The sequence below is a fragment of the Lagopus muta genome, chromosome 2 (genome assembly GCF_023343835.1).
Source record: "Lagopus muta isolate bLagMut1 chromosome 2, bLagMut1 primary, whole genome shotgun sequence".
Lineage (NCBI taxonomy): Eukaryota > Metazoa > Chordata > Aves > Galliformes > Phasianidae > Lagopus > Lagopus muta.
Genome location: NC_064434.1, coordinates 268,613 through 291,594, shown reverse-complemented (window position 1 = coordinate 291,594; position 22,982 = coordinate 268,613). Strand labels below are relative to the sequence as shown.

Sequence of the window (22,982 nt, the reverse complement as noted above, 5' to 3'; positions counted from 1 at the left end):
TGACTGCAAGGGTCAGGTCTGGCAGGCAGGACAGCAGTCACTTGGATTGCTCGCTTCTTATTGCGCCGTTCTTGCTACATACAGACAAGCCCTATTCAAGGACTTGAGAACGTGTTAAACTTTCATGGTATTTACGCGTGGGACTTAAAAATAATGCATACCTTTAAATATTCCCTTGAATGAAGTGATATCACTCGTGAGACAAAAATGCAACTTTTCTTTAAACTCACTGCTGGGTTAGAAGTTCAGTACAGGCAGAAAAAGTCTAGAACACCAGGGAGGAAAGATGTTTAGAGAGTTAAAGAGAATCTTTAAAGATAATAAATAGACAATTAAGAAAAAGGAAAAGGTGAGGAATACAATAACTTTTATCAGTAAGTACAAAAATCACTGCAATAATGACACCAGCAGAATCATAGAATTGTCAAGGTTGGAAAGACCATCAACATCATCTAGTCTGACCCATTACTGGGGAGCAGAGGCCAATCCTCCCCTCGTCACAGCCTCATTTCAGGAAGCTGTACAGCATTTTAAGGTCTCCCCTGAGCTCCACTTCTCCAGACTGAACAATGCCAGTTTCCTCAGCCACTCCCCATGAGGGTGGTGCTCCAGATCCTTCACAGCTTAACCGTCCTTCTCTGGACATGCTCCAGGGCCCCAACATTATCTCTGTAGTCAGAGGCCCACAACTGAACACAGTACTCAATGTGCAGCCTCACCAACGTGAATACAGATCACCTCACTAGTCCTGCTCACCGCACTGTTTGTGACAGAGGCCAGGATGCTCTTGGTACTCTTGGCCACCTGCGCACACTGCTGGTTCACATTCAGCCAGCTGTCAGCCAGCACCCCCAGATACTTTCCTGCCATGCTGCTTTCTAGCTGCTCTGCCCCAGGCCTGTAGCGATGCACGGAGTTTTTGTAACAGAAATGCAAGACGCTGCACTTGGTCTTGTTAAAGCTCATGCAACAACGCTTTTCCTTTAAGCCAGATTCATCAACTTAATTCTTTATGTCTGGAAGGTATTCTTACAACCAATAAAACACAGAGGCTGTAGGAATGAATCTCCAAGAAATCTGGAACTAGCTAATAAGAAACCAGAGCTGTTGCCTTACCTATTTATCTCTTGAAGAAAGCAGGAGATTAGGAATAGGGCTCAGCTCCTCCTGAAAAGTCACAGAAGAAGAGTCCAAGAGACTTTTTCAGATGTACTCCTCTCAGGACTTGGAGATGTCACATCACTTGCTGTTCACAGCTTCTCTATGCAAACTGCATACTAACAGCAGTCGTAAAGCCCACCTCAGCAAAAGGGCCACGATTTCTGCTCACAATACAAGTTTTGAATTTATATAATCCTTTATCACCTCACAAAGTAATCCCTCATTGGATTTTTTCTTTTTTCAGGAATTGCTGTCAGCGAGAGACATTATTCTCAGCCCTGTTCATGCTTTAGCACCAAGAGCTGAGTTCAGGGGCCCTGAACCTACAGCTAGTAAAGTTTCTCACAAGGAAAATGGCTGTTTGAAGGTCCTCCTATGCACACAGCACATCCATCAGCGGGCTTGCTCTTACCACCTCTTCTGAAGAGGCACTGATGGTCAGTAACTCTTGGCACGGACACATCAGTTTTTTTGTCGCAGGTAAGACAAGTGACATGGTCAGTCAGACCACGGCTGAAGCGATGCCCAGAGAAACCTGTGACGTACATCTGTCTTGCTTCCAGGTGACACTAGGACTACTCTGTGCCTTTCACTTCTCTCCAGCAAAAACCATCAAAGCCACAAACCCACTCTGCATGAATCCAGCATCTTTAACTGAAAGAGATGGGAAAATAAGATACGTATCCAGACACAGGTGACAGAAGAGATTGGCCTAAATCAAAAGAAATCCATCTGAGTCACTTTTAGCAGTTGCCATGCTATAATGGGATGGAAAACAACGTGATAATAACAGGGTGGCAAAATCTTTGTCTACAGTAAATGAGAACGAGCCCAAATGCTGCGGCTGTGTACACAGGAATGAAGGAAAAGAACTGCTTACCTTTGGAAGGCCTCAGGCATGCAGGGACCTCCAAGAAGACCCCCTCACCTCAATGCCAACCCTTAAATGAGGGCTCAGAAGGGGTGGATCCTGGCTCCAGCCCTTCTGGTCCACAGTACATTGCATGCAGCTGAGCTCCCTGGGTTGGCCCTGCCTTCCCAAAAGTTGCTCCATCACTGGCTCAGGCCATGACTTAGTCAAAGCCAGTCCCTTTTCACTCCCATGGGTTTTGTGAAAGTGAGAGAACATCACAGCAGGAGTAATAATGCATGCATGCATCTTTATGAAAACCCAAAACAAGGAGATATCCAACAGGAATACACCACATTTATTCTTTAAGCTATAAAACATCAAGTTGCTTGGTTTTATAATTTCTTTTAAGAGAATACCAGAATGATCCTTGATCCAGCATGGCCATGTGGAACTAGAATTTGATTTCTTGTTTAGTTGGGCTTTATATTTTGAAGGATTTTGCTTTTTGAGAGGAGAATTATGTGTCTGATGATCAGCTCAGACATGCTGAATCATGACAGCTCAGATCGTGGTTTTGAGAAGGAACCATGGACACCCTCAAATAATGAGGCAGATTTCACCTACTGGAAATCAAACCAGGGCATATTGTGCTCTCAAGCATGACTCATTTCCTGATGCAGTTAGGCTTTAACTAGGAAAGCTGAAGTCATGCGAAGAGATCAACAATGCCTTCTATAGTAGGCTTTGGGATCAGAACCACAATGCGTGAAGGCTGCATAGGGCTTTGAAGGAGATATCTTCTTGGAAATACATCATGGGGCCCTATTTGGTTTGTTCCTGATTTTGAATTATGGAGCTCACATCCCCATGAGAATGAGATTCTCTCCAATCTGTTTATGAAAAAAATAATATAGCAGTGTCAACTCCCTGGCAAGAAAATTTGCAAGGCTTTGAATAGATAATATTTCTGTTTCTTGCTAAATCATTTCAAACAAAAACAAAGAAGTGACAAGGGAAAAAAAAGTTTAACATTCCTGCTGCTTCTGCCAAATGAAACAACAGCCAGGCAGGCGTTCAGAGCTTCATGCTCTTGATTCTTCGCTCTGTTTTTGAACAGGCAACACATCAGCCACACCACAGCATCTATTCAAATTCTATAGCATTCCATATCAAAAATTATATATCAGATTTAGCATGCTGCTGTTGCACATAGGGATTCATCCACAGATTTGCTGTTTGGAGACACAGCCAACACCTCCTCTGCTAGATCAGATGGCTCATCTACTCAGCAGATCCAAACAGATCCAAAACAGCACCAGGATTTCTCTTTTCAGTGAATGTAGAAAGAAACAGAGGGAGAGGCAAAGCTGATCCTAGCAACAACTATACAAACAAAACCCTCAAGCAAATATTTTCCTATCTATCAGCTACAAATGATCAAAATTTCTTAACTGGGAAAGTCAGACCTGAAGTTGTTTTCATACTGCATCGTTCTCTTCTGCAGCACAGGAGGATTAGTCAGATAGGAGTACAGTGTCTACTCAGCACCGTGACTTATGATCCCAAATGAAGACATATCATTTTCAAACAACAGTATTTTCTTAGGAAAATATTGCCATATTCACCTGAAGTTTTTTCAACGAATGCCGTGGGCATGGATTAGTGATTGCCTTATTGTTTGGTAAAAAATGAAATACAGAACAAAATAAAAAGGATCCTACTGTTAACCACAACTTTTCTGCAGGAAAACGAAACAGCAGGGTATCATTCAGAGTAAAAGCACCTGATGGATCATAGAATCATTAATGCTGGAAAAGACCACTAAGGTCATCTAGTCCAGCCATCAAATGGGCTAACAGAATTTGCTGCCTCGAGGAGGCAGTGTTGAATGGGTTAACAAAATGTCATTTCCATGCTTCCTGCTTTTTTCTGTCAACCCAATAAATAGAAAAAGAGACTGAATTAAACCTCTCAGGTAATCCACAGGCTTTCCATTTAACCAAATGAAAATAACAATGAGCCAACTGGAAGCTCAACAACATTTTACGTACATGCGTAACTCTTCTCGTTTTTCACGTACTGCTGCTCATCAAACACATACCCCAGCAAGAACTGATTTTGTGACTCACCGCAGGTATAGATGACATTCAGATGCTTTTGGATGCCGGGATAACAAGGATCTCCAAATTCATAGGTGCTGGCATATATGCTACAACTTCTTTTCCCATGGCAGCGCTTGATCATGAGTTGGAGAGCAGTAGCTGACTTGCAGTCTGTAAAGGAAAAAGGACAGAGCATGGAAGAAAGATCTCAGGAGTCTCTTTCCAGTGCATTTATCCAGAAACACTACACGCTTCCTTGTAAATTAAATAACTGCCACAGGAAAAGAAAATACATGGATAACAGTTAAAATATGCATGTGGAATTTATGACGTGTATCATTTATTGGTTTATCATTTATTTAGCTGTCTGATAATGCAACTGATCGCAGCAACATGCAAAATTATTAGCAACTTTCCACTTTATGGGTATGAGCAAGATGGGCTTTGTGAACTTGTTCAGGGAAGAGTAAAATTGATTTGAGTGTGTAGATTTTTTTCCAGATGTTGCTTGTTTCATTTTGAGAGGAAGAGAGAGAGTGAGTGTGGGAGGTTTGTGAGGTTCTTTAGCCTTTGCTATGCACAAAAGAGCTGTCTCAACTCTGCAGATTCCACACTACTTCTGCAGTCAGAAGTGGTCATTGTCCCTGTCTGTTCTTTGCAGATGCTGTATTTCTAAGCCTATAGTTTTTTACAGTTTTACTGTCCACCATCTAGGTAGAAATATTCTATTAACTGTGTTTGTTCCACACAAGTATAAATATTTGTCAGATCAGGACTTGAGAATACGCAGAAGTCCAAAAGTACTCACCAGATTGTTTGCAACTGTTTTCTCATGTAAAACAGAGAGGACAAACTCTCCAAATTTTCAGTGCCAGACTAACAGTTTGCTTTCACTGTCCAACCACAGCCAATGACAGTGGGAATCAACAAGATAGTTTTTGTTTAACATTAAGAAGTTATAGCAATAGAAAATCTCCTGAGAAAAGAACACAAATCCATTTGGTCACTCGTTAGGAAGCAGGGAAAGGGAAAGTGGACCCTAAAAGGTATTGAATGATACAAAAAGTATGGTGGTTTAACACCAATAGGCAACTAAACACCACTATGTTGCTCTCTTTCTCTCCTTCAACAGATCAAGTGGAGAAAATATGATAGAAAAAGGATCGCGGGTTGAGATAAGGACAATGAGATTTCAAACCAGTTACTGTTACAGAAAAACAGATGAAACATTAGGGAGATTAATGTAATTTGTGAGCTGCTGCTAACAAATGAGAGCAATAAGAACTGAAAGCAAACTACTAACACCTTCATCCCCACCCACCCTCCTTCACCTCCTCCTCCTGAGTGGTGCAGAGGAATGGCACACTGGGCTGAGTTAGTCCACAAGACTTACTAGGGCTGGCTGGTTCAGAACATGGAGCGAGAGAGCAGGGGTTGCTCCTGGGCTGCAGGGAGCTTCAGCTCTGCACCTGAAGCACCTCCTGCCCTCTTTCTGTGCTGCCCTTGGGGGTTGCAGGGCTGCTTCTCTCCCATTTCTCATCCTCTCTCCCAGCTGCTGTTGCACAGCAGTTTTTCCCTCTCCTCAGTCTGCTCTCCCACAGCGCACCCAGCATTGCTCAGGGCTCAGCTCTGGCCACTGGCAGTCGCTTAGGAGCAGCTGGAGCTGGCTGTGATCTGACATGGATGGGGCAGTGCGGGGCTCTGCTCACAGAGGGCACCCCTTGCAACCTGCTGTTCAACAAATGCCAGAGGTTCCAACAGAAACATCTGCATTTGTGTTTTCGTCAAAGGTCCAGTAAGAGAAAGTCATCAAGTCTACTCACTAGACAAGATTTCATGGAGGATATCTATTCTTTTTATTTGTTTTGGTTCCCACACAAAACAGACAGCATTCCAGGGCAGTGCAGTGGCCTCACTCCCCAACACTCCATGGGAGGATGAGGAATTACCCACACATCTTCCACGGCTGGTCCTGGGATCATCAGCCTTTGGGTTCTCCTCCTGTAGGAACAAGTAGTTTCAATGGTTACAAGCCACAGGCTCTGCTCTCCAGCTCAGCAGGCTGGATTGACTCTGCAGGACCCAGTTCTGTAGAGTCAGCACACTGAATATGCTGTATGCGAACGTGATGATATCACCAGCTTCTCTGGACACCATCAGTCATGTCTTGGTACTGACAAGCTCCTTTCTCCCATGCAGAGAGCTACAATCTCTATCCATACTGACCTTAACAGCTTCATTGGCACTACAAAACCAAACAAGGCCTGAATGCTTACACACCAAGTTTAAGAGTTATCCTGTGAGCATGATTTTGCCAAGTGGCATTATGCCAGACACTGCAGAGGTCCAATGTGAGAAATCACAAGGGCTGTTTCCAACTGTCAGTTTGCAGAAGGCTTCCCTGGATATTCTGAGAAGAGCAGGGGCACGTGGTAGAGGATTTCACCACACAGACACCATGTCAGCCAGTCACAGCACCAGGCAGCAGGCTCTTTCTCACTGTATTTAGTATAGTACGTGAGCATAATCCTGTTGCTATCTTTTTCAGGTAGAAGCTTCTCCCCAGGAGAAGACAGTCTTGCCTATGCTACCCACCAAAACCAAAATGCCATATTGCCAACAGACAGCTGTGAGACCCTGCTATGGCCTCTTTGCAGTCCCACCAACCAATGCAATGGAGCCCAAGTTATAATGGCCAAGCAAAGAGTCATGCAGCTTCATCTGGCAGAGTAGGTCCTAATGCTGCTGTTCCTATTTGTGTGTTAACTGTGCTAAGGAACAGCCTATGCTGTTTGGTTAGCATGTTTTCTGGTAAATGAAAACTTCCCCGGCCCATTCCCAGGCCCTGAGGCCAACTGTGTTGGAACAACCAACATTAATACTGTTAAATACTCTTACCTTCCAAAATAGTGGTGAAACACGATAGGAATCAACCCTGTCCCATATACAACTTTAAACCAGTTTCTGGGCTGACTGTTAGTGTCAGTCGGGCCAAGACAACTAATTATGGCAACAAGTGCAGTGTAATTTAACAGAACAGAAGATCTTACAGTATCTGTACCCAGGCCTTGGCACTACCAGTTTGCCACATTCAGGTAAGCCTAGATACCCAACTTCTTAGGGCACAAACCTACGTCCTCCATATTCACCTAACCACCAGTAGTGTCATGCTTGACTCTCCAATCACCAGGCTGCTCCAGCTCTATCTGTGCCAGACAAAATGAGCAGAAAGCAGAAGAGACTCTGCATGCTCCAATTATACATGTGGATAAGATCCCTCAGCACAGGAAGTAAAGAACCAAGATTTTAAAAGCCCGATTTATACAGAATTTTTAGAGACTTCAATATTGAAAATACTGAACTCATTGAATATTCAAATAATACGGAAGAGTCACCTGTTTGGACTGTAGCACATAAACCATACAGTAACTACATTGGAAGCAGTATCTGGAGCTTATCCAGTACAGCCTGCTGCTCAGAACAGGGCCAGCTTTGAAGTTACATCAGGTTACTCAGGATTTTGTCTAGGCAAGTTTTGAAAATACCCACAGGTAAATAATCCCCAACCTCCCTGGGCTATGGCATTCTTCAGCTTAATTTTTTTTCTCCTGTATCTAATCAGGTTTCCATTCCTGCAGCTTGTATTGACTGCTTTTGTGATTATTTTTGTTGGGTTTGTTTATTTATGTTTGCTTTGTTTTGCATTCCCAAGAAGTCTTCTGCACAGCCACCTCTTAGGTATTAGAAAAACAACAATAACATCCCTACCTGAGCTTCCTCTTCATGAAAACAAGCCAATGCAGGTCTTTCACCATCTCCCCACATGCTGTGTGTTCCAGTCCCTGACTACCTTGGTGGCCCTTCACTGGATTTGCTGCCGTTTTTCAACATCCATCTGAGGAGTCCAAAACTGAGTACTCATTTTTTCCATGGTAAGGACAAAGACATTCTCTTAGAATCAGTCATATTCTTCCAGTCCAAATAAATCAATAAATAGACTCTATGGCACAATAACAAATTACATATTAGATATTAATAACAAATTAATAAAAAATAACACCGGTGACAGTGGCAAGTTTTTCCTTATTTTTCCTGCACATAAGCACAAATGCCCTGTGCACTTCCAGGATTGCCAGGGCAAGTAGCCCACAGTACTTCTTAAACTGAAATTAGTTTGGTCTCCTCTCTCATATTTTGAGCTGTTAACTTGCTGAGCCTCCACAGAACACACTGAACTGAAAAAATGCAGCAGCAAGGTCCAAATGGGATCATCTCCCTTGAACACTTCTAAGGATTTGTAATATAGAGGTCATGCCAGAGTGTCATATCTAGCATCTTTATTCTCTCACTAACAAGCACTGAAGATGCCAAAATATACCAGAGCAACAGATGGGTGATAGGTGAGGCTACCAGACCCTCATAAACCACAGTTAGCATCATATCATCTAGAAGTGACAACATGGTCCCATGTCTTAGGAGTATAAAAACACCCAAATCACTCGTGTTACTTTTTATGATGTACATGCTGGTAATTTAACTTCCAAGAGTAAACAATATATAAAGGAGCTGGATTGAAGTGAGAATTCCAAATATATTTGTACTTCTTCATGAGGTGATTCCAGGTATGAAGTCTTCACCTCCACTTGCCTCAGAGTAGCAATAAAATAGAGGTTCTCTTCTCTATAAATGATGTAGCTAGCATCCCGAAAAGATGCAGAGGAGGCAAGCCCAGCAATGTGGTAGAGCAGAGTAGGGCTATGACCCCATACGGCTGGCCAAACTCAGTTCCTGTTCCTTAGAAGAGGAAAAGTGGATTTGGCACTCTTGTTTGCACTCGTATTCAGGACATCTCATTTCTCCTGTGGCTTGTTTGTTTACTAAGTGCAAACAGTGCATGTTATATTAAACACTATACTAACATCAGTGATGTTAGTACTAACAAGTGATCTCATGTGTCAGATACATGGGGAAGGACACTCACAAATGCCAACACCATAGCTCAGTCTAATGGAAAGTCTACTGCTAAATAGAGCCAGGTCCCTGTCAGGAACCTTTTAAAGCCCACAAAGCTCAAATCCCACAGCAGAGCAATAAAAAGCACTTTATGTCCTCACAGATGATAGAGAATGCACTTATGAAGGCTGGGATAGAGTCACCATTTGCTTTCATTAATCTTGGATAGCTCCAGTGCACTAAGAATAGATCTGATTCCTGGCTACGGTGAAACTTCCAATGCAAAAATGTTCAAAGATATAAGCTGTGCTTTTGAAACATGGTATTTCAAACTAAAGTTCAGGTTTGAAGGACGGTGGGATCATCTCACTTTGTCATCTTTATCCTGAACATGCTTTCTAAAAGCTGTACTTCCCTCCAGCCTTACTATTGCTGCACGTCTACATGGACTGACTCCACAGAGGCATAGAATCAGAGAGTCCTTAGAGTTGGAAAGGACACTTAAGGTCATCTAGTCCAGCTCCCCTGCAGTGAACACCACAGCTAGATCAGGTTGCCCAGGGCCTGATCCAGCCTTGCCTTGAAAGTCTCCATGGATGGGACATCCACCACATCACCTCTGGGCATCCTGTTCCAACACCTTACTATAGAAGACTTTTTCCTTATATCTAACCTACATATCTCCTCTTTAACCTGCAAGCCTATCACCACAGACCCTGCTAAAGAGTCTGTCCCCTCCTGTCCTATCGCTCCCCTTTAGATACTGACAGGCCACCCTCAGCTCACCTCACTCTTCTCTATCTGCACAGCCCCAGCTCTCAGATGTGCTGCAGGAGAGGTGTTCCATCTCTTAGATCATTTCTGTGGCCCTCCTCTGGACACACTCCAACAGCTTCATGTTTCTCCTGCACTGAGGACTCCACATCTGGATGCGGTGCTCCAGAGGCAGATCTCCTCCCTCACCCCACTGGCCATACTGCTTTGGATGCAGCCCAGGATATGGTTGGTTTTCTGGGCTACAAGGGCACACTGTTGACTCATGTCCAGATTGCCATCCACCAGCACCCCCAGGTCTCTTTTGGCAGGGCTGCTCTCAATCCATTCATCCCCCAGCTTGTATTAGTAGTGGGGGTTGCCTCGACCCAGGTGCAAGCCTTGCATGTGGATTTGCTGAACCTCATGAGTTTCACCTGGCCCACGGCTCAAGCCTGTCGAGGCCCTTCTGAATGGCATCCCATCTCTCTGGTGTGTCAACTGCATCCCACAGCTTGATGGCATCAACAAACTTACTAAGGGTGCACATGACACCACTGTTGATGTCACTGATGAAGATATTAAAGAGCACTGGCCCCCACACCAACCCCTGGGGGACACCACTCATCACCAAACTCCGTCCAGACATTGAACTATTGACCACCACTCTCTGGACTCCATCCTGCAGCCAGTTCTTTGTCCATCGAACAGTCCATGCATCAAATCCATATCTTTCCAGTGTTGTGGGGTACTGCGTCAAAGGCGTTACCAGGATGATCATGAGTCAGCAATGTGCCCTCGTGGTCAAGAAGGCAAAGGCATCCTGGGGTGTGTTAGAAGGGGGATAGTTAGCAAGAAGAGAAAGGTTCTCCTCCCCCTCTACTCTGCCCTAGTGAGACTGCATCTGGAATACTGTGTCCAGTTCTGGGCCCCTCCGTTCAAGAAGGACAGGGAACTGCTTGAGAGAGTCCAGCACAGAGCCACAAAGATGGTTAAGGGAGTGGAGCATCTCCCTTACAAGGGAAGGCTGAGGGACCTGGGTCTCTTTAGCTTGGAGGAGAGACTGAGAGGTGACCTCGTTAATGTCTGTAAGTACGTAAAGGGTGAGTGTCAGGAGGATGAAGCCATTCTCAGTGATGTGTAATGATAGAACAAGCTGCAGTGGGTGCAAGCTGGAATGTAGGAGGTTCCACGTAAATATGAGAAAAACTTCTTCATAGTAAGGGTAACAGAACACTGGAACGGGCTGCCCAGACAGGCTGTGAGGTCTCCTTTTCTGGAGGCATTCAAAACCCGCCAGGATAGATTCCTGTGTGATTATCCCAGGCTGGATGTGGCTTTGGGCAGCCTGGTCTGGTGTCTGGTGACTCTGCACATTGAAGGGGTTGAAACTAGATGATCATTGTGGTCCTTTTGAACCCAGGCCATTCTATGATTCTATGACCTGGTCCAGGTGTTCCTGCTCTGGCAGGAGGTTGAACTAGCGCCCTCTCTCTCTAGTATAGTTATGCCCTCCCACACTTTATCGTGGAAAGGCTCACTGTCCATCTCCCATCCCCCTTCACATCTGATTTAAAGCCCTCCCAGTGAGTCCTGCTAGCTTGTTCCCAAAGACCATTCTCTCTGAGAAAGCAAACCCCATCCACTGCCTAGAAACCCAGTACCATATAGGCTAATTGGTCATCAAATCACAGAATCACAGAATCACAAGGTTGGAAATGACCTGCAAGATCATCCAGTCCAACCACCCTCCCATTCCTATAAGTACCACAAGCACTAAACCATCTCTCGTAGCTCCTCATCCAGGCACCTCTTGAACACTGCCAGGGACAGCGACTCCACCACCTCCCTGGGCAGCCATTCCAGTGCCTGACCACCCTCTGAGAGAAAAAGTTTCTCCTAATATGCAACCTAAACCTCCTCTGGTACAACTTCTGGCCGTTTCCTCGAGTCCTACTATTTGCCTGGGAGAAGAGGCCAGACCCTTTTGCACCACACAGAGTTCTGGTGATGGCATCAGCCACAAAGCCACATATTCAGAGAAGTGATCCTTTGGTTTGTTACCTTGTCCTCACCCAACACAGGAGGCAGAAAAGATGAGCTGCGCATTCAGTTCCTTTAGACTTGTCCCTAGGCCCTGAAGTCTCTTTTGACAGCCCTTGACCCATGTAGCCTCATCATCTGTCCCTACATGGAAAAGGGATCCAATCACCTACAGCTAATACCCATTTCCTCTTCTTCAACAAAGCAGCCTTAGTGTTGGGGGTCGGCTTTTCCCAATTTGGACTGAGTGAGCTGTAACTACTCTTCACAAAAGGCCTGTTTATTGCTGGGCAGCTTCTTTTCACAACTTTTAGCCTAAGCCCTTGATAGGCAATTCATTTTACCACTTCAATTTAGTATTCCAGGACTGGTAGGCTGCTCTTGGATCTTCTGTCTCCATCTGCCCGGCTTCTGCCAGGGGTAAAACCCAAATCAGATGATAACAAAACCATACTGGAGAATTTTACCAGCTGTAGCTTGCAGAGAGCATCAGCTCTACTGGAATCAATCTCAGTGACATAGCATCCAAATCATCGAGCTCACCACAATGAATGGGTTCTAGTCAGTTAAAGGCTGTTTCCCAGCATGACTGATTTTTATTACTTTTTCCTGGTGAAAAAAAAAAAAAAATTGAGACATTTTAAAAATGCCTATTAATCACATCCACTACTTTGGTTACTCACTGTTACTACTTTTGATGGCAAAACCTACTTGGGTTCAAAAGAATGCTTCCATTCAGTTCAGTTTTTGTATTACAGTAATTCTTAGCTCAAGCTGTGGTGGAGGTCACAGCATTTTCGAAGTCATCACAGATGGATCCACAGATGTGGAATCTTGCTTTGAGATGGGTAACTAATAGCATAATGAAATTGGGCATGTGCCAAGTGCCCAACTATATCTTGAGCATCTGCACATTTACTGACCTTAGGGTCAGACTCACCTGCCACATCCTGCCTCTTCTGCAGCCTCTTTCACATGAGGCAGGCTTTTCAGAGCAAGCAGGACTACATACACCTGAATGCATTCACAAGTTAGCATGCTGTAAGGCTGTCAGGTAGTGCCTTTTCCACAGGCTGCCTATGGGGACAGCAAGGCAGTGGGGCATGGAGAACACCCCAGTGACTCTTTGTCAGAATAGAGAGAGTCAATTCTTCCTATTCTTCACAGACCTCAGGATCTTAGGAGTGTTGTCTGACAGGACATTTTTATTCTTCTAGCTCATTATTCTTTCATCTTTCATCAGGTCTGTTTTCCACCAATAATCTCAATGGCTCCCACTGCATATTACTCCTGAGTGCCCTTATTTCACATAAGAATTATGTGGGAACTTGACAAGAATTAAAACAGAGCTTAAGAAGAAACCTTCACCCACTTGTCAGAGGAAACACTCTCTGAACCTAGGACAAATATTGGAGCACTCATGCTACTTTTTCAACAAAGTAAAAGATCTTGAAGTATCAGAAGAACCAAGTGACTGGCTGTAATTGAAGGGTTCAGAAACAGAATCCCTGCCTGAAGTACTGTTTCCATTAGTGCAAGGGAGGTAAGCAACGAGGAACTAAAACACAACTGGTATTACCTGATCAAGGGACAAATTCTGTGGCACTCTTTGGCTCAATGATACTTTGGCTGCACTGGGAGTAGACCTACACCTGATATTCCATTCAGTGGAACCCCTTCTGTCCTCATTAACTTTTGATGAGAAGGCAAAAGGAATGAGCTAAGGCAAGCATTCCTTTGAGGGAAATCATTCAGAAGCAAGTGACAGCTCTAGGAGGAAATGCCTCTAAAGCAAGGGACAGGATTTTTCTCAGAAACACACAGTAAGATTTCTGGATAAAAAATAAAACAGGAATCTTAAAAAAAAACAACCCGCTTTACATCTGCAGACTGGAGCTGAATACACTGCAGACTTAGTTGCAGATGCTATAGTTACAATTGGAAGCATTTGGTGTATTAATGTGATCTCAAATCTTCTTGTCACCTTCGTATCTAGAACCAGAACTCATATAAAACATGTGAGGCTCCAGTTTGGCAGAGACTGAGTGTGTGAAGCTGAGCAAATGAATAATATTTTGCAGGTCTGGGAGCTAAAGTGAGAATCTGAGGACACCAATGAGCTTGGCTTCAAGAAGTCTCAGAGAACAAAGAAGTTTGGGGCTGGCAAAGACAGTAAACTTTTATTATTTAATTTGCAGCAGAAAACAACTGACTGTGGGCCATAAATCACTCAAGTTACAAAGCAAAGAAGCTAACAGCTATTGCTTCAGCCAGTAGAAGATAGGGCTGGTGCATTAAATGCACTGCTTTGTGAAGGCCCTGAGTCTATCTGTCCGTTCCATTTGTTACAGCCCAACAGAAGCGTTTTCCTGAAGATGCTCACACTTCAATTAGTGCCTGCATCTACACGGAAGCAAGATCTCTACCTCAGAGGCAGTGGGAGTGGACCACCCATCTTAAAAGGCTATCCTGCTGACACAACCTGCAAGTCACTTCTTGGTCTTCTTAAAGTAAAGCACTGCATGCTTGCAGCCTCATGGATTTCACATTACCTCTGTTTCTCAGGCTCAGGATTCACCACTGTGGTAATTATATCATAATCTTGACTGACATCTGAATTGTTTTAAGAGGAGCTTCATCAGCTGTGGACAAGTTACACCAGTTTTCATTCAGAGTGACTCCATGGAAATATGCTGAAATGCTACAGATTCGTATCTCCTACGTTCTTCCCTTTTATTTTTAAAAGCATATTCTGAATTTGCTTTTAGCTAATACAAAGACAACAGGCATCCTTTATAAGGCTGGTTACAGCATACATTTACCATTCTGAAGGAGTGAGAAGTACCCCCTTCATTTCCTCAAGCATCACATGAATATCAACACAAAGTCTGCTAGTGCTTTTTGAATTACAACTTCCAGAATTGTTGTTTACAACCATTGCATAGGGTTATATACTACACTATATATATATATATTTTTTAAAACCAAGTTGAACTTTGGCTTTGAGGAAGCTCTTGCCCAGAAGCCAATTTGAATGGAGCTTTTCATTATTATTATTTTTTTTAAAGGCAATTGTGTGCTTACAGAGAACTACACCATGTAAATCATTTTTATGACTACGCGACCCAACGATGGTTTGAGCTTTTTAAAAACAGTTGTAGAGTGATTTTAATTACCTTCTGGTGCTTCGAAACAAAAAGTGAAACATACAAACTAAGAACTGAAAAATAACTTTCTGAAAACAGCCTTCATTTCACTTTAGCCTAGCGTTCTAAATGGATTTTCATTTCGGTTAAGATTTAATAAGGTATTATGTGAATTAAACTGCAACTGGTATTTACTTAGCTTTAAAACCTGGGTACTTGTGGGTTTTATTACATACGAACAGATCGGCCTCTAAAAACTTGTTCTTAATAGCTATACATATAGCACAGCAGGTTCTACAGTGTGAATGTAAAATACATGCAGGGAGTCACACTTACAGGAAGGAGAATTCTGGAAGCCTGGTAGGAACCTTAAAGATGAAAATCAGAGTCCAAATCCATTGTACTTGCTGCTCATGCCACGAAGTCAATGTTTGAGCCATTTTAAAGGCTGCCATATTCATGGTGAAAGGCCAAAGCACAAGAGTGCTTCAGCCCCAAGCACTCAGATCTGCTCAAGGATTACCCCGTTACATGGCATTACCTATTAATTACTAAAATCAGCAGCAGCATTCCAGCAGCTCCGCCATCTTAGGTTGGTAGCCCTACATGTGGCAGGGGGGTTGGAGATTCATGATCCTTGAGGTCCCTTCCAACCCTGGCCATTCTGTGATTCTGTGACCTTATCCTGCCACCCCCAGCCCATCAGTGCCAGCAGTCGCTGCTCCTCATAGCCCCACCTCCACAGCTTGGAGACCTTCTGTTTTTAAGCATTTCACTTAAGACCAGGTTTAGAGCCCAGTTACAGACTTGCACTGGCAGAAATATAGGGTGGAATAGAACATACCACAGATTGAAATGATTTTCTTTAATTGCATGTAATTCATTCTAATTCACATGCTAGATCTGATCATGGACAGACAAACTTAAAGAGCCTATTATTTATGTGGTATAACAAATATTTATAAGAGGAACCGTGAGAGCTCTAGTTCCAGTCATATATACATTTGCCTCAAGAGGAAGAAATCAAAACAAACAGGGTTCAATCATCTTCTTGCATTAATATGAAAAAAATGCCAGGGAATGAGCACCTAAGGCACAGGCTTCTTCGCTAAACTCATTTTTCTGCTCTTTCCTTATCAGATCCAATGACCTAGAGAGAGTCACTTCCATCTGAGTTTCCACAGGGCTTTGCAAACACATCTGTTTTCTCTACATAAGATTACAGGAGAGAATCTATACATTAAGTGATAAAAAAATTCTACTTCTCAGCAGACTACTGAGTTTAAGTTACACACCATGAGCTGAAGCAAGGCTTTGGAGCTTTGCTCCTCCAATCCTGTGCCAACTCAGGAAACCAAGCCCAGATTATTTCTACCAGAAGAGGAGAGAAATTGCTGTGGTAGCTTTGTATCTTTCAGGCTGTCCAGAGATGCTGTGGACGCCCCATCCCTGGAGGTGCTCAAGGCCAGGCTGGATGGGCCCTGGGCAACCCATACTGGTGCCTGATCTAGTGGGTTGGTAACCCTGCCCACAGCAGGGAGTTGGAACTGAATGATCTCTGAGGTTTCTTTCAAGCCATTCTATGATTCTGTATCTGATGGAGAGAGACAGGGTTCTTGAGAGGAGACCTGAGTCCTGGTATTAGCAGTAAGCTAGACACATCTATCTCATTCCCTGTGGTTCAGGGACTATTACTATAAAAATGTTCATGTGAACGTATCAGGTGCATTGAACATGGTCAAGGATATCATACCACTGAATACTAAAAAAGGTTTTTTTTTTTTTAACATCCAGGTTCTTGCTACTCAGGCTCTTAATTAGGTATTTACCTTATACACTCAGATCTGGGTAAGAAAAGTCCAGTTTTTAAATTAGCTTCTCTTGTATAAACTCAGAGATGCAGACAGAGGCAGCTGTAAACAGCATGATAAAGGGGGCAAAGGGTTCCCTGTGCTGAAGGATATTAACGACTTGTTGCTTGCAAATAACCTCTTCTCCATAGACCTCTCTATGCTCTGCATATTGTCTCTGCAAAGCAAAGTGGAATCTTTATTAAGAATGGAGTTACAAATAAGGTCAAATTCCTTTAGGAGCTCCTCAGAGTTCCCAAGGCATTCAAAGGAGAGGTCCAAATGTTTTCAGGGGATTTCCCATTATGCTCAGAGGCACAAGTTTCAGTGTGTTTCCAGTTAAAAGGGGATCCTGGCAGTTTTTCTCTTTAACATGACAGGGATAGGATGGAGTCCTTCACAAAAACTTTCTCTTCTCAGATGCTAAGCACGGTCATATAGACATAAGACAGCACATGTTTGACAGGGAAATGGAGTGCTAAGTCTGACGGGGGACTCCACACTACCCAAAAGCAGCAGAAGGATGGCTGGGTGTCCAGGTGTTAAAGGGCTATAATGCATTGACAAACCTCACACTCCTCCCAGTGAGCACCCAAAATGTTGCGTGTCTCTGTAGAACCCAAGAAATTCACCATTAGCAGGCTTTACTGCTCAACACTCCTATAGGAGTACAAGGTCTTTTTCAAGGCAGAGCAAATTAAATGATCTATTCTGTTACCTCATGGCAATAGTACCCCGATCTGTTAGGACAACTCTCCTCCTCATTCCTCAGTGTTTTAAAAGTCTCATCTGTAGATGATGAAAATTGCTAAATTCAACCCAAACGTACATTTTATTCACAAAAGCAATGGATGGAATAACATTTTCTGAGCTGCTTTTCATCAGGAGAGGATGATCTCTCTCCCCACCTCTGGGGCACCGACAAGTTCTTCACTCATCGGTAACTCATACTACCTGAATAAACTAATGGCTGCAGACTTTTCCAGGACCTACATCCCACGAAAAGGCCCTCTGCCAAGGCTCTGGGATGACACAAATCATAATTCCAGTGAAACTGAAACAGAGCAAATCTTTCGTGTAGCTGGGTTCTGCCTTATGAGAAGTGGTGCTGCTGTAAAGTCTGACTCACAGCCATGTTTGTGAGATCAGCTCCTTGCTAGTGTTTGAGATCAAAGGCTGTCACAGAGCAGCCCTCTCCATATCGCAGGGCTGTGGAAACGTGTGGAGAAGTGTTCCCTAGCTAGAGAAAGCTTGCCATGATGCTTTTACCAGTTCCTGAAGGAACAGTTGCCTTCTGGGCTAGATAAGCTCATGGCAGGAGTGCAAGTTCTGAAGCAGTTTGGGGGACTTTGCACACAGATCCCAGAATTGCTGGTGGCAGCTGGGAATACAGCCCCCTCACTTCAGTACTGTGAATGGATGCACGCCTGTTACTTCTTCAGTATGCCGTGGGCAAGCATGGTGCAAATATGCTTTTTGCTGATTTGGGTTACAGACCGATCCTACGCTGTCTTCTCCTGTGGGGCCAACAGTGGAATCATAACCACAGCCACCTTCCCCTTCCTTGCATAACTAGAGCTCTGGCCCATTGGGTCACCTCCCACAAAACCTTGTTTCCTTGGCAAATACCACACTTAGTAGGGTGTCTGTGGAGCTCTGCTTCATGCCTTGCAGTTTGTTCCTTTAACTACAGCTTTGCTCCACTGCCTCCCACCCCACTTTCTTGTGCCATACACCCCACTCTCAGCCTGGCCAAGTTTCAGGACATTGCACATAGAAGGAGAAGAGGAAAACTTTACCCTGCGTGTCTTTGATTCAAAATGAAGAGTTTCACTTCACACTGACATACAAGAGCAAATCCCAGCGTTAGCACTTTGTCACCAATACATGTCTTTTTCTGCACTCTCAGGAAGGAAAAAGGAGCAGTGTGCTCAGGTGTGCTCTAGAAACCCATCCAATTTTGCCGACTTGGCAAGTTGTCATCCAGCAGTCAAACCACCACTGCACTGGTCTGCCTGCTTCGGCCATCCTGTCAAACTTAATAGCTTCTACTCCAACTAGGGGACAAAAGGAGTGCATCCAAAGGCACGTGTTACCTCCAAAGATGGGAGATTAAAGAACAGGGACTTTTCTACCATGCATCCAAAACATAGGACTGTGTAGGAGACCCTGAACTACTCCACCATGCTGCAAGTGCAGAGGTTTTTCCAGTTACACAGCCAAGGCACTCTCCATGCAGCACAAATTAATTGACAAGCCTGGTTCTACCACTCATCTACTGACACCCATCACCTGCATATCATGTTTCCAAGCATGGTTCCATTTGAACAGCATTTAACTGTTCAGAAGTACCCCGAGCTGATTGTAACGTGATTCAACTTAACAGCTTGCTTTTTGAATTTTTACCCTTTGCTTTAATGGGAATGAAATTTTAAATACAATGTCAAAGACTTAGCCGTAGACAGTCCATGACACCTACCAATAACATACATCTCCATGGTATAGATAGAGGGTATGGAGTACCAGGAAGGCAAACAGTTGAGTAAGGAATTCAAGGAGCACCCTGAAGTCTGATGAATCTGCCAAAAGCCTGCAGCTTCCTAACTTGGCTATGGCTTCTACCTGTACCTCAGTTAGGCACTTATGATGCAGCTCACCACTGGCTAAGGAAGCTCCACACATCAGGAGCACAGCAGTGACAGGTTGCATGTGCCAGTTCTGCCTTTCCTACCCAGGCTCTCTGCCAGCACTGTGAGATGACAGTAAATGAGATAAACCTGCTCAGACTCCCAGAACAGTGTGCTCCATAAAGCCATTCTTACCAATCATGTGCATCCCTAGGTTTTGGTATGGGCACTCCAGGCTGCCTCCCCGTGTCCTTCCAAAGATAGCAGAGTAAATGGCTATCACCATGCTCTTCTTACAGCTTAGCCGCAGCTTGTCATCTTCACAGGCTACTTTACTCTTGTACTCATCTAGAAGAAAACAAACAATTACTCAGCTGATACAGAGGCAAGCATCCAGCAGCCTCATCACTTCTCCATGGTGTGAGTTTGTCAGAGGCAGTAGTGACTGGGCATCTGTCCAGAGATGCACATCAGCTGCCAGAAGCCCAGCTTTATAATTGCATTTGCTAGAGTAGCAGTGATCACTTGCATTACCAGAACACTTAATGAACACTGTTCAACCCAGCCCATGTGAATTCCAATGAATAGGTGGACACGTGCATGAAGTATGGCAACTGAGAGATTTCTCCTAGGGATATTAGAAGTCTGTGGCAGGGGTAGGCGAAGGCACATCTTTAGACACATTTCTCATCAGCCCTTCATGTGCCAAATTTTTGTTCCATATTCTGCCCCTCAAATCCTTGAAATAGACAGTCCAAAGCCATAAAATATACCGTCGCTTTTCTAAGACCGCAGCACACAAAAGAACTCAGTTTACATCTGCCATAACGACTAAGCAATTATTTCACAAGAAATCTCATCATTCCCTTCTCTTTACTATTATCTGTATTATGGGAACCCCTAGAGGTCCCAACCTAGAACAGGCCCTCCCCAAGCATGTCTGCTAAAACACCACAGAAGATAACACTAATCTGAAGAGCTGAGTCTTAATAGCTAGACATCTATAAGCATGCAAGATAGAGAGAAAGAAAACCAATATGCATGCTTCAGATCAACCCAGCTGATACCAACTCCCCCAGTCTCAGTAGAGTGACTTACTTTCCACTTGACTGCATTATTTACCGTTAGAAATGTAGTCACAACAGGTCAAAGACTACTCTCCAGCCTCAAAGCCAACTGATATAATTCAGTTGGCATTCACACAGCTGAACTCCTTTCTTCCCTACTGCAAGGTGTTGCATCTGAATGACTTAATGGGAAGTCATTCCCATTACTTATGTCCCTGATCCACAGTAACCTCCAAAGCATAATCAATCATCTTAATGCTGCTGACTGCTGCAGATCAAAGCCGTGCCACAGAGCATGCTAACAACTAAAGAGTGTAAATCATAATCAGCCAGCGCCAGCAACTGTCCCGGGCCCTGTGTATAGTACAGACATGATAGTTGTCCCTATGTGTGATATCACAAATAGATATATCTATATATACAGATAGACAAAGACTTCTGCTAAGTCCATATTTATAAAACATAATAAATGAGAACACAAGATATTTTCATTACAGTTTAATACTTAATATTTAGTTAATTTAATGCACATCTCAAATACTGTGTCCAGTTCTGGGCTGCCAGTTCAAAAAAGACAGGAATCTCCTAGAAATAGTCCAGCAGAAGGTGACAAAGATGATGAAGGGCCTGGGGAATCTCCTATATGTGGAAAGGCTGAGAGACGGGATTGTTCAGCCTGGAGAAGAGAAGGCTGAGAGATCTCATCGTTGTCTCATCCACACCTAAAGTGTGGGAGCAAAGTCAATAGGGATGGACTCTTTTCAGTGGTGAGCAACAGTAGGACGAGGGGCAATGGGCAGAACCTGGAACACAGGAAGTTCCATATTAATGCAAGGAACAACTTCTTCACCATCAGAGTGACAGCACTGGAACAGGCTGCCCAGAATGGCTGTGGAGTCTCCTTCTATGGAGATATTCAAGACCCTCCTGGACACCGTCCTGAGCAACCCGCTGTAGGGAAGGAACCTGCTTTGCAGGGGGTCGGACTTGATGATCTCTTGAGGTCCCTTCCAATCCCTGCAATTCCACGATTATGTGACTTAAGTCTTTTTGCATCATGGGAGATGTGACATAATTCAACAGTTTTTACTGTACTGCAACTACTGGCCCAGGAATCATTTATTCCTAATGGGAGCTAGACAGAAATGCTCCACAAAAGTTGAATCACAGATGAATTCAGGTTGGAAGGCTTCTTGGAACACAATCTGGTTCAACCCCTGCTAACAGTAGGATCAGTTTTTTCAGAAGAAACTACATGAAGGAAACACATTACACCAAAACACACACGTACTGATTGAAAAGAAGTGTCCAAGTGACTGCTTATGCTCAACATGGAAATTCCAACCCAAAGCTAAAAAACAGCCCCTTCAAAATATCCTATTACCTGACAATCAGAGCAACCACCCAGAGAGTAGAAGCTGTGGCCCAGACCCTCACAGACCAGATGACAAACTTAAACCCACACACCAGTTATTTGGGTATCTCATCTTCCTTCTTCCCCTCCAGCTTCGTATAAAAATCTTTGAAAAATTCTATCTTTCATGCCACCACCAGAAAACTTTCAGACATTCAAAAGATTTATGGAGCAGGGAAACACCTTCTTATCCAGCTCTCTTCCCTGTAGATGAAGGCAGAATTAAGATGTAACTCATTCATGGGAGAATCTGACTGTTAAAAGAACATACTCAGCAATACCTGCAGTGCTCAACCCACGGCCAGCTCTGCATGCAGAACAGACTGGAGGCAGCAACAGAAGCTCTTTTTAACATCAAAGTATGCAGAGAGAGAGGATACCTCACACTGCTCTAATGAACCAGTCCGCCCATACTTTCTGTGTGGGTATTGCAGTCATTATCACCATTACCTGCATGGCACACTGAATATACTGAGTGGTTATCTTCATCTCTAGTTTGTTTGATTTTTAAATAAGACTTCTGTATCTTCTGGGATGGAAATGGGATCACAGCTTTAAATTTGATTACACAGTGTTAACACCTAACAGTGTATAACAGATATTAATAAACTTAAAAAACAATAGTTTCAAGCTAAAAGCACTAGGGCATTAAACTGTGCAATAGGGCAAGCTATACATAGTTGCAGCAGTACTACAGAAAGAGAAAACACTCCTGACTGGCTGAAATATGAAATAGTAGATCGACTTAAGAAAAAGAAAAATCCCAGTATGCCTAAAGAACAAGTGCTAGGGTTCCCTGCAAAGCTCTTGTTTCTCAGAGGGCAGTAACTCAATTTCCTCCTCTGATTTATTACTAGCTACCACTCCCAATTAACAAGTGTAACTGATTGCTTAACTACATGTCCTGAGGTCTCATTTAAGGCCCTTAGAACCCTGATAAGTTCTGTTGATTGTTCAAAGTTAGAGCTTGTGATTTGGAAACTTCACTGGGATTGGATGCAGTGAGTATTGTA

General features: G+C 43.7%; 1 protein-coding gene across 3 annotated transcripts in view; it reads right to left on the bottom strand.

Moving 5' to 3' along the window:
- Positions 1 to 22,982, bottom strand: part of EVA1A (eva-1 homolog A, regulator of programmed cell death) — a 189,494-nt gene that overhangs the window by 99,020 nt on the left and 67,492 nt on the right. For all 3 annotated transcript variants that reach the window (XM_048935343.1, XM_048935344.1, XM_048935345.1), the window contains exons 4-5: positions 19,684 to 19,836; positions 4,144 to 4,287 (exon numbers count right to left, since the gene is read on the bottom strand). In XM_048935343.1, the coding sequence (XP_048791300.1) occupies positions 4,144 to 4,287; positions 19,684 to 19,836 (297 nt within the window). The remainder of the gene's footprint in view (positions 1 to 4,143; positions 4,288 to 19,683; positions 19,837 to 22,982) is intronic.